The sequence below is a fragment of the Phoca vitulina genome, unplaced genomic scaffold, assembly GCF_004348235.1.
Source record: "Phoca vitulina isolate PV1807 unplaced genomic scaffold, GSC_HSeal_1.0 scaffold55, whole genome shotgun sequence".
Taxonomy (NCBI): domain Eukaryota; kingdom Metazoa; phylum Chordata; class Mammalia; order Carnivora; family Phocidae; genus Phoca; species Phoca vitulina.
In genome coordinates this window covers 6,209,647-6,222,377 of record NW_022589758.1, presented here as the reverse complement: position 1 = coordinate 6,222,377, position 12,731 = coordinate 6,209,647, and the positions used below count along the sequence as shown (strand labels likewise).

Genomic DNA, 12,731 nt, shown 5'->3' with positions numbered 1-12,731 from the left:
CTTTCAACTTATTTTGGACCTCAGAACTGGTCTATAAGTGTGGGTAGCTCATGTTTAGTTAGTAGGAGAGGGGCATTAATTATTATTTCAGTACATCCATCCGTCTATCATCTAATATGATTTCACTGTGTAAAAATAAAAATAAATGTGTTTTATATATGCATAGCAAATATCTGGGAAGACACACACATACACAAAAAAATTGTAATTACTATTCTAAACTTAGATGTAATTGTTTTAAAAATCATCAGTGTCCGGCTTTCTGTCGGACGTAGGATGAACCATAGAAATGCATGTTAATTTGCTCTTCTCCTACTCATTGCTCATAGTGAAATCTGGGGTACATAGGAATTTTCAGATTGCTTACATGAGAGAAGGTGAGTAATGTACATGATGGGCAGTTTAAGGGTGTATCTTCCCTCCATAAACACATCAGAAAAAAAGCAGAAGTGCCCTGAGGCCCCCTTTGAATTACAGAAACCAGAAGCTGTATACCAAAACCTTGAGAATATCTTCAAGCTATTTGTGGATTCTTGTGACTTAAATTTGATTCATAAAACCAATCCCAGCACAACTTCATTCTACTGAAATTACTACAAATCTAAGATCTACAAACACAAGTATGAATGTGACGTAAACTCTGCTCAGATTAACAGATCAAAGAGAATGTTGCTGGGAATAATACCTCCCAGTGTGTTCTAGTTTTCAAAAGACTATTTCCAGATCATATCCCCTGAATTAGGATGTCTATTCCATACACCTTTCATCTTAATCATCCATTTGCCTAATTCCACACTGTCATTTGCATTTGATTACAGTGTACACCTAATGTTTGTATTCCCTGTTCTCCACATACAGAACTGTTTTACAACTAAATCCATTTCAGATAGCAGATTTGGCTCATACTGTGAGTTGCAAGCTCTTTCCTTGACTGCTGGAGCATTTGAATATTTATTGTGTACATTAATTACTAAGTTTTTTAAAATTGAAAATATGAAGGTCACAAAATTTGTTTCAGACTACCCTCTGGACAAAATGAAAGCCAAACTTGTCCTTTTAAAAATATAATATTACTTTAACAGATTAAAACATTAAGAGGTGTATTTTTAAGAAGCAGCTGACATAAAAGGGTTGGAAAGCTACATTAGTATTTTAAAGGGCTTTATTATAATAATTAAACTTAACTCTAGCCAAGTAAAATTCTAGGTGTGGTTTTCTGCTTAGCTTTCTGCCTAGCTTCAAAAATAAGCTTGTTCTACTTAGCTGTGAATTAATTTTTTATAAGTAGCTTACAACTAATTGGTTATTCCATTGAAGACTTTTATTAAAGGAAGTAAAGTTAATTCAATAAACAGATGTTAGTGGTGGTATTACAGATACATCTTGTTCTTAATTATCTGTATTGATAGGGGTTAGAAGTTGACTGAGTTTCCAAGGTTTTAAGACATTCAAGGATGGAAGAAAGATATGTTCTTGGTACCTTTTCTTGAGGCTTTTGAGTGTTTAGAAAGTCCTAAACTTAGACTGGCTTTCAAATTTTGATTAGACAGTCTGGCCAGGTACTTGAATAAAACTGGTTGATAAATGGCTCATATGTCCAGTATTTATGTAAGATAATACCTAAAGTCTGTAGCTGTAAATTCTTAAGGTTTGTGACCTTAATAGTTCATGAGATTTTATGATAAATATTTGCCTTTTAGATTATTGATAAAAGCAAGAGAGACCCAACAGAAGAAATTGAAATTCTTCTTCGTTATGGACAGCATCCAAACATCATTACTCTAAAGGACGTAAGTAGTAGATTCTTGAACTCTGATCATTTGAATCAGTTGTCCAGCTCACATTTGGAATGTTTTCAAATATCATGTGGTAGACAAAGAACTTAATAAGAGTAAGTTTTTAAAAAATTGACTTAAGGACAACATATATAGCATAATTTCAGTTATAAAGAAAAACCTGTTGATATAGTTAATTTTTATACTTTTGCTTTAAGAAGAAAAGTGTAGCTGACATTATTGCTTTTGATATCTTTGTTGGAACATGTGTGTACTAATTAGTATTGGGGATTGACTAGTCTCATGCTTCATGGTTCCATAGTACTGCCAGAGAGAGCAAACACTCGCATGGAACCACGTTACCCCTCAGCCTACATTTCCTACCCCCTCTCACCTCCAGTCCTTACCTTCCTCTGTCCGCACTGGTTTTCACACTTCCTCTCCACCCCGTGCTCCAACCATGCTCCACTATGTGCTCATCTTTAAACTTTCCTCCTTTTCTCATGCCATTCTATCTTTGAATTTATGGTTTCCTCAATTAATACTACCACTTCCCTTCTTTGCCTGGCTAACTACTGTGCATCTAAAACTTTGCTAAAACATTACTTCCTCCAGGAAGCCTGTCCTGCGCATCACCGCACACCCCAGACAAGTAAAGTATCCTCTCCTTGCTACCTCTGTTTTTTTTATCATAACAGAGCTGTTGCCAAAGGGTGTGAACTCCCCAGACAGCATTAAATCTTCTCTTGCTGATGGTGCTCACAGAGCCTCAAAGACTGTATCTGGGTTGTAGACCTGATATGTCCTGTGGCCAACTAAGCCACAGGACTTCTAAGGTGCCTTTCGCCTTTCACCTCTGAGATTTCGTGAATTCCAAAGTTTACTCTCCCTTCTTCATAACCAAAACTCCTAATTTCCTCAGATTAATTTATCCCTGCTCATTGTTAGAAGGAGAATGTTAGCTTAGTGCCATTAAATGTGAAGCTGTGTAACTTAAGTGACTCCTTGATATAATCTCCAAGAATCCAACTAAGTAAATCAAAAAGGAGGTATGGAAAATATTTTCTCTCATCCTTGCCTTATAAACTCCCTAAGCTGTCACTGTTTTTCACATCTTTCCTCCTTCCTTCATTTCAAATTCCAAAGTCTCTAAAATTTTCCCTACTTTTATTACAGTATCTCCAACATTTTTTTAACTCTTGTTTTTATGTCTGTTTCTCTCTACTAGAATAAAAACATCAAGGACGGGTACCTTGTTTTCTCCATTTTGGGGGCCCTAGTACATGGTACCTCTTATGGAACTAAATAAAAAGTGTATAGTAGCCCTGTGGTGAGGGGGAATAAAAGGAACTGAAGTTTAATAAAGGGGTTATTTCAGTTCGGGATTGCCTGGAGTACAAATCCAAAATTACAATGAGCTTTCTATTTCTACATTAGGAGTAAACTGGCATGCTTCTGTGGGGTTAGATGGAATTTCTTTTTGCTACTTAATCTTCCTACTTAATTCTTGCCACAACTTGTCTTTCAGTTTAATCAAAACCAGGATAATTCATTGTACTGCGTATGTAAATACAGTTCTGCAATTGTAGAAGTTCCAGGAAAATTACAGGCATGTGTCTTTATACCAGTCCCTGCTGTCATTGGTAGATAGAAAGATCAAGAGAAACAAACCCTGAGAGCAAAAGTTCAGTGCTCCTTGATATACGCTGCCCATAGTTACTTTGATTGCCATGACTTATGTTTCATAGAAGGAAATTACAGTTTATTTTTCTGACATTCAATCTAATCAATTTGTATTTTAATATTCTTATATGTATAAAATGGTTTGCAGATTTTATACTCTCTATTGGCTGTGATAAGTAAAATTTTCCTTGACTATAAAATGAGTTTTTATTTTCTCTTGAATATGCTAAACTTTGTTCTGAGTACATATAAAGCTTCAAATAATTTTTTACATTTTGATGTTTAATTTTACAGGTATATGATGATGGAAAATATGTGTATGTAGTGACAGAACTTATGAAAGGGGGTGAATTGCTGGATAAAATTCTTAGACAGAAATTTTTCTCTGAAAGAGAGGCCAGTGCTGTCCTGTTTACTATAACCAAAACTGTTGAATATCTTCATGCACAAGGGGTAAGTCTTTTTAACATTTTATATATACATACACACACACACGCACACACACATATGTATACATACACACACATACCTTTACTTTTTTTTTTTTTACCTTTTTTTCCTTAATGTTTAAACTAAAATTACAAAGGTAGAAGTTACTTTATGCATTAATGGAAAATAACTGTTATTAGCTTATTCTGCTGTTCTTCCTCTATGTAAACTTCTCCCACCGAGCTTGAAGTGATACTTTGAAATCCTAACTTGTTTATATTAAATTCTTATGCTTCCCAAGAAAAAGTAAGTGAGGTCTTCTGACCTGGAAGACCTATCACCTTTTTTGCTAGGCCACTCTGTACTCTTGAGAACTGGGTCCATTGCAAGTTTAGAAGCAGAACCAGAGAGGGGCGCCTGGGTGGCTCAGTCGTTAAGCGTCTGCCTTCAGCTCAGGTCATGATCCCGGGGTCCTGGGATCGAGCCCCACATCAGGCTCCCTGCTCCGCAGGAAGCCTGCTTCTCCCTCTCCCACTCCCCCTCCTTGTGTTCCCTCTCTCGCTGTGTCTCTCTCTGTCAAATAAATAAATAAAATCTTTTAAAAATAAATAAATAAAAGGAAATTAAGAGCTTACTTCTTAAGGGGTTTATTTTCAATACATTATTCTCATTTTGTCTTTGCTCATAGAAGCTAACAAGTGCAATGTGTTAATTTCATCCTAGAGCATCTTGACTTCTAGCTGGTCAAGATTCGCCTAGTACACTAGCTCAAAATTAGTGGGACTCTGTATTCACTGAAGAATTGATGACTTTGCAGTCATCTGAGTCTTCTCTGTTCTTTTCCTATTGCCTCAGCAGTAATTAGTATTCAGATGGTCTGGAGAAGTAATGTTCTCAATGTTAGGAACTAAAACTGAGACGATTGATTACACTCTAGACTCAGAATTTCATGGTAGAAGAAACATATAAGTCTAATAAGGAATGTCAGAAGGCTTATGTACGAGAACTATTCAAGTAGGTAACTAAAGGGGGAAAATAATACAAAACTCTAAAGGAAACGATATCTTTTTGTATGTATGACATTGTCACTTAGATATCAAATAGGCAATACTTAAAGTCTGGATTTTTTTTTTTTTCCTTTTTTACTCCTGAACCCCATGCCTATTCCATTGAGCCTGTGGGCATATGTTTATTGTATACATCCATCATACATGCTGTTCCCTCTACTTAGAATGACCATCCCCCACTATTCTGGTTTGTTCATTCTGTTCTTCAGGTCTTGGATCAGATGTTACCTCCTATAGAGACCCATCTCTCACCTGTTTATTCTCTGCCTCCCCCACTACTGTGTAAGCTCCTAGCATGGAAAGGCAAAGATCTTATGGGTCTTGTTGAGCATAGTATCTAGAGCTCCTTATATAATACCCTGACACATGATAGGCATTCAGTAAATATTTGTTGAATGAATGAATAACCTAGAGACAGATATTATTGCTATTTGCATTTTACCTTAACCCACTTACTCAACTGGACAAAGAGGAGGGATGTACATACTATTTTTTCTTCCTTCTCTCCTTGCCCCAGTTCTGTGTTAGAGAGTTATACTTACATTATCAGCATTTTAAAATGAGATAATTTAAAGGTCAACACTCATCGTCTTGTTAAGTACGTTGCTTGACAGTTTGTGAATAAAGAGTTTTCCGTAATTGAAATGTATTGTTAATGTACCTCTTCAATTTGTATTTCAATTAGGTGGTTCACAGAGACTTGAAACCTAGCAACATTCTTTATGTGGATGAATCTGGCAATCCAGAATCTATTCGAATTTGTGATTTTGGCTTTGCCAAACAGCTAAGAGCAGAAAATGGTCTTCTCATGACTCCTTGTTATACTGCAAATTTTGTTGCACCGGAGGTAATTGTGAAATTGTTTGCTTCCAATATTTCAGTATATTTAAAAATTCATTTGCTGTGTTTAATATAGAATAGTTAATAGTTTTTCCATTGAAGACTTACTGAACAAATAATTAAAATAAAATGTTAGCCCTTTTTCTTCTGATGGTAATTCATCCTGTCCTCAGCCCCCTACTACTTAGTCCACTACAGTCCTTTTGTTGCTCTACCTTCTGTCTTTCTACATAATCACACATCTGTAGTAGTCTGCTATCACTGACACTTTTGTGCTATGAGCACATGGAATTAAATGGAAACTAGTTTATTCTCATCCTTTCCTAATATCCTTCTAATTTCCTGGTTTTGTCACCATCTTCCTGTATTTCTGAGGCTAAAGCATCATGGTCTCTTCTTGTCTTTAGCTACGTAACTAGGTATCATCTCTGTTATCTCCTGAAACCGGTTTGAGGTTCTTCTTTTCACAGAACTGCCATCCTAGCCCCTGCTTCCTTCACCACAGCCCAAATGACTGCCACAGCCTGGCTGCACCCTGCTCCCTCTCTGGTTCTGTGATCCTTCCACAGAAGAGCCATCGACTTACTGAAGTCTTCAAGCACTGCTGTGATTAAGTTGCTTCTTTTCCTAAGAAATTTTGGTTCCCCATTGTAGCAAATCTAAAGTCCACTGTTTTGCCTTCAAGATTTCTTGCCTTTTTATTATCACTATGTTAAAAAAAATGTAACTGTGAACTATGTAATAAATAATAGTTAACCCTAATATCAAGCTTCTGTGCCAGTCACATGTATTAGCTGATTTCATCCTCACAAATAGAGTTTACATATAATAATTTTTTCTCTTATAACTATGTGAAGTGAGACCTTTTACTCTTTGAGTTTTACAGGAAACCAGGTGCACAGTGAGAGGTTATGTAATTTGAGGTCAGATTGAGATTTGAGCCCAGGTAATATGGCTGCAAAGTCTATGCTTTTACCGTTAGATATTTCACCAAAAAATGATAACAGTTGGTAATGCTAGGACAATTGGATTGTAGAGCTGGATTTCCCCCCTCTATTTTCCAAACTTTTTGTAATTTTGTTACTTTTGAGGTATAAAATAATACTTTTAAAAAGACTACTTGCACCTGTTCTCCTGGTGGGACTAGAACTAATGAGGGACAGACTTTTTGCTTGTTTGTCCATATAGCCACAGCTTCTCACACATATTGGTGTCCAAGCATGGTCACTTCATCTAGCCATCTCATTTTTCCTCTTTCCTGCTTCAGACAAGCAATCTGCTTCTGGAAATCGCCAGGTAGCTGTTTTGCCTTGGCATGTTGGAATGTTTTTTGCTTCAAAACCTAATGTTTTTTGTTTCAAATGTTTTTTGCTTCAAAACCTTTTTTGCTTCAAAGCCTCTAAATTCATATTCTTCAGGAAATCTTCCGTGATTAAACTATCCTTAGACTTGACCTTTTAACTCTTTGTCTCAGATTCACCACTTAGTCGTTCAAGTTAAAACTTGGAAGTCCTCCTGAAATCCTCCTCCATCATTTCTCTACATCCGGTCAGTCACCAAACCCTTTCCATTCTGATTCCTGAATATTTTAGACCCCTTTTCCCTTATCCCATACATCCCAGCTCTACTAAGTCCTTCCTATTTTATCATTACATCTTTTTCTCTCCATGTCCTGCCTTAGTGTGGTTCCTCATAGCCTTTCACTTAGTTTGCTACAAGTTGCCTCCTATCAGATGGCCTTGTTTCCAGTCTGTCTTCTTGCCAGCATTTCCTCTATACCTTGAGTTATCCTTTTGGTATACCCATCTACTTATTTTATTTCCCTGTTTAATGCTTCAATGACCACAGATTGCCTACAGGAAAAATCCTTAAGATATTTATAAAAGCCCTTCTTTGTTCTCTCTGGTATCCCTTACCTGGACATCTGGCCACACTGAATCCTTGCCTGTCCTTAAGCATGCTCTGCTCTCTTGCCTCTGTTCTTGGAGTGTCCTCTACTCTCCTCCACCTCCTCCCTTTGCCTCCTGAATTCTTACTTATACGCCCAGTACAAGCAGGCTGCCCCGTAGCCTTCCTTCTCTCTCCATATCAAGAATGAATTGTTTTGGGGCACCTGGATGGCTCAGTCGGTTAAGTGTCTAACTGTTGACTTCGGCTCAGGTCATTATCTCAGGGTCATAGGATTGAGTCCCATGTCAGGCTCCATGCTCAGCGGGGAGTCTTCTCGAGATTCTCTCTCCCTCTCCCCCTCCCCCCCACTCACTCTTGCTCTCGCTCTCCCTTTCTAAAATAAATAAATCTTTAAAAACAAAAATGAATGAATTGTTTCCTCATCTTTATACCTATACCACTTTAGGCATAATTTTGTTATAATATGTTGCTTTATTAACTATATGTTTATTTCCCCTGCCATAGTCTTAATTTTCTTAAGGAAACAAGAGTGTTTTGTATTTATCACTGTTCATGCCTGATAATACTTGGTGATTACTAAATGCTCAAGTGAATCATATTTTATATATGTAAAAGTGTAATTTTTCATTATATTGTTTGTACTTTTATGTGTTCCTAAAACTAGTGTTTTATGTAACCACTTCTGCAGCCTCATACAAAATGAATATAAATTCATTTAAATAAGAAACTTAGAGGGAAGCAGTGGGGGGAGAAAAAGAAACTTACCTTCATTTTATTTTATAGTCCTCTGTCTGCCATGGCATCACTCAATAAATGCTAATTCAAATACCAAAATCAAATTTATATATATATATATATATATGAATTATGAGTTGTAGAATGTTATAAAATAGGATTAATATATTGCCTTGTTTCTTAACCATGTTCTTTTGAGGTTTTTCTTAAATACATTGATTTAGAAGATAGTACATTTCACAGCCTATTCAAATCTCTAAACAGTAGTATGTTAATACTAATTTTTACTTTTTCTAGGTTTTAAAACGACAAGGCTATGATGCTGCTTGTGATATATGGAGTCTTGGTGTCCTCCTCTATACAATGCTTACTGGGTGAGTGGACCATATGTTGTAAGCATTTATTCATCAGTATTTTTTTCTATTTTTTTTAATCTCTGTGTTGTAATGTCTTTCTTTTCATGTTTTCTCATGTTATCTAATAATGTAGTCCTGTGTGTGTATCTCTCTGTGTGTGTATATATATATATATATATACACCACATTTATAACTGTATCATTACTGATTTTCTTTAATGTACCATTTGTTAATGTCTTAAGGTCTTAACTTGATTTTTTCCATATCTCTTTTGTACTCTTATGTTGTAAACATACACTGTTTTTAAATATTCTATTCTTATGTGTCATATCTTAAAATATTTATAGTATCATATATTAAGTCTAATTAATATTTCATAGCTTATACCTTGACCTGGTGCTTAATGGAGCTTCATGATGTTGATATTTTTCACTTTAGGAGATTTCAGTAAAGTATTACATTAATTTAATTACCCGGAGTACTCTTGAACACTGCAAATAAATGTGAAGATTACCAACCAAAAAAGAAATTTTATTCATTAACATTTTAATTTCATTATAAATTAGTTACACTCCATTTGCAAATGGCCCTGATGATACACCAGAGGAAATATTGGCACGGATAGGCAGCGGAAAATTCTCACTCAGTGGTGGTTACTGGAATTCTGTTTCAGACACAGCAAAGGTAAGTATGGCTTCCTATTATAAGCTTTTGAGAAAATAATTTTTCATAATCCCTGGTGAGAAAAAAATAATAGTTACAAACTTTTGTTTATAAAGTATTACTTTGAAGTGATGTTACCAAATAACTTGAACTCAAAAATGGACCAATTATTTTGTTTCCCAGAAGGTATTGGTTTGGCTTTATTACCTATACATCTAAAACTACTTACTCACAAACATGATGAATAATAATGGTGGTATAAGAGACTCTTAACGAGAGAGAACAAACTCAGGGTTGATGGAGGGATGGGTGGGGGATGGGCTAGATGGGTGATGGGTGTTAAGGATGGCATTTGTTGTGAGGAGCACTGGATGTTATATGTAAGTGATGAACCACTAAATTCTGCTCCTGAAACCAATATTACACTATATGTTAACTAACTAGAATTTAAATAAAAATTTGGAAGAAAAAATATATAAATCTGTTAACCATAATAATAATAATGGTGGTAATCTTCATGATTTGTGTGTTCTGTGCCTCACACTGCACCTCACCTAAATCATCCCATCTAATCCTCTTCCAGGGGCGCCTGGGTGGCTCAGTTGTTAAGCGTCTGCCTTCGGCTCGGGTCATGATCCCGGGGTCCAGGGATCGAGCCCCACATCGGGCTCCCTGCTCAGTGGGAAGCCTGCTTCTCCCTCTCCCACTCCCCCTGCTTGTGTTTCCTCTCTCGCTGTCGCTCTCTCTCTCTCTGTCAAATAAATAATAAATTTTTAAAAATTTAAAAAAAAGATTTAATCCTCTTCCAAACCCTGTAAAATAGGTGGTAGTATCCCCATTTCACAGAAAGAAACCAAGGACAGAATTTTTGTGTGAATTTGTCCATGGTTACATGCAGGGAGCATGTGGGTGCTTCAAACCTAGCAGTTGGTTCCAAAGCCCTTATTCCCTAGAATAACTGCACCATGTTCTATTTTTGGTCCATATTATGTAGAAAAGGGTCTTATCTTTTTCACAGTAAATGGTAGTATAGTTTTATAGTGTCTGCTTGAAATCCATTTGAAAAGCCTTTCTCACTGGAAGATCTGCCGTCCTCCAGCAGACTTGATTTCCAACTCTGTTCTAGTTTTACTTTATTCATAGAAAATGCTCTTGTAAAAACAAGAGGGAAAATCTTAAAAATTCGAAAAAGAAAAGCAAAGTTTTCCACTTCTGAATAAGGAAAAACATAGAGGAGATAAAGAAGATATATACTGGTAAAAGTGCTTGCTGATTTCTCTTGATGGAAGCCCAAGTTCAGATGATTGCATAAGTAAATAGGGTATGTCAAAAATGTAGGTTGATACTTTTGGCATAGACATGAAGCCTCTGTTAACTAATTTAATGTCTGCATAGATGATATTTGGCTTTGTAACTGATTTAAAATTAAATGTTAGCCTTTCCCCTTTTTTTAACAATATTTCTTAAACCAGATGATTGATTTTTTCTGGGATTTCTTTTTAATCCATGTATTAAGCACTTACAACATGCTTAATATGTGAGGGTCTAGGGATCAAAGATGTGACTGAGATAGAATTCCTGATCTCAGGAAGCTCATAGTCTAGTTGGGAGATGGCCAGAAGTATACAGTAGAGTGTCACGTGTGCTGTTACAGTGGTATATTTTCTGTGTTAAAGAAGTTCACAGATGGTGCTCGGTCAGAAAGATTTCCAGGAAAGCTTTCCAGAAGCAGTGAAGGGATTTTCCTGGCAGCTTTAGGGAGCAGAAGGATGTATTCCATCCCAGGCTGAGGGAGCAGCACATGCTCTTTGTGGTCAGGACAGCCTGAAAATGGCAGAATGCCTCCAGGTTGCTGTGCACAGTTTGTTGTGACTAGTACAGGGTACACATGAGAAGGTAGCTGATGAACCCAAATTATAAAAGGCTTTGTAGATTATGCTCAGGATTTCAGGTTTATTCTAGGTATTGGAGAACTGTTGAAAAATATTAAGCATTATAGTGATCAGATTTTCCTTTTTCAAGTTTGTTCTGTAGAGCAGTAATTCTTATCTCTGGAGTCTGCTAGAAATTGTCATGATCAGTTGTGAGACATATTAAGTAATGTCACCATGTAAAGTATGGGAGCTTACCCATTGCCTCCTTTTTAAATAAATTATAGAGATAACCTTAACTTGCTTTAATTTTGATAATTTGGTTCTCATTGACTTGCATTCCAGTATGCTTTTTTGAATGAAAGAGAAAGACAGCTGAGGATGAGATGAAAATAGAGCACAAAAAAATTGGATCTAACTCACAGCCTTTCTTATAAATATCACGTTATTACTGATAACTTTTGCTAATTTGTCGAGTTAAGACTTGAGATTACAAGCATTATATGGTACAGTGAATACCCACAAAATTGGGAGGGAGGGTTCTATCAATCTGATGTGTTGCCTCAAGAGCAAGTGGCATATGTGAATGTCATCAGTCATATGGGCCATATGTGTCATATGTGGCTTTGAGAAGAACAGTACCATCACTACAATTCACTGGGCACTTATGTGCCAAGGACTGTGCTAACACATATACCTATATTATTTCATTCAGTCCTCACTGACCTAATATTAAGGGTAGTTTTATTTGTAAGGTTTTACAATATTTCAGGTCACAAATGATGAAGACCTAAACTAGAGCAGTTGTAGCAGGATTTGAGGCAAATGAAAGAGAAATTTAGGGGGCAAAATAGACTCAGTGGTTAAATGGACATAAGAAGCAAAGGAAGGGCACCTGAGTGGCATAGTTGGTTAAGCGCCCGACTCTTGGTTTCGGCTCAGGTCATGATCTCAGGGCCCACGTTGGGCTCCGTGCTGAGCACAGAGTCTGCTTGAGATTATCTCACTCGCTCTCTCTCTCTCTCTCAAAATAAATAAAGAAATCTTTAAAGAAAAAAGAAGCAAGGGATAAGCAGATAGTAAGCGTGTAGTCCACATTTCCACCTCAGGCAAATAAGTCGGTAGTGGTGTCCTTCACCAAGATGTGGAATACAAAAGAAGTGGTTTTGAGAGGAGTGATGATTACAGATTTGGACATGAAGAATTTGAAATGTGACTGTGAGGGGCGCCTGGGTGGCTCAGTCGTTAAGGGTCTGCCTTCAGCTCAGGTCATGATCCCAGGGTCCTGGGATCGAGCCCCGCATCGGGCTCCCTGCTCTGCGGGGAGCCTGCTTCTCCCTCTGCCACTCCCCCTGCTTGTTTTCCCTCTCTTGCTGTCTCTCTGTCTCTCTGTCAAATAA

General features: G+C 36.8%; 1 protein-coding gene across 15 annotated transcripts in view; it reads left to right on the top strand.

The window, feature by feature from the left end:
- The window catches only part of RPS6KA3 (ribosomal protein S6 kinase A3), a 113,692-nt gene that overhangs the window by 92,533 nt on the left and 8,428 nt on the right, over nucleotides 1-12,731 (top strand). For all 15 annotated transcript variants that reach the window (XM_032389689.1, XM_032389687.1, XM_032389686.1 and 12 more), the window contains 5 exons: nucleotides 1,701-1,790; nucleotides 3,753-3,911; nucleotides 5,640-5,801; nucleotides 8,738-8,814; nucleotides 9,364-9,481. In XM_032389689.1, coding sequence (XP_032245580.1) covers nucleotides 1,701-1,790; nucleotides 3,753-3,911; nucleotides 5,640-5,801; nucleotides 8,738-8,814; nucleotides 9,364-9,481 — 606 coding nt within the window. The remainder of the gene's footprint in view (nucleotides 1-1,700; nucleotides 1,791-3,752; nucleotides 3,912-5,639; nucleotides 5,802-8,737; nucleotides 8,815-9,363; nucleotides 9,482-12,731) is intronic.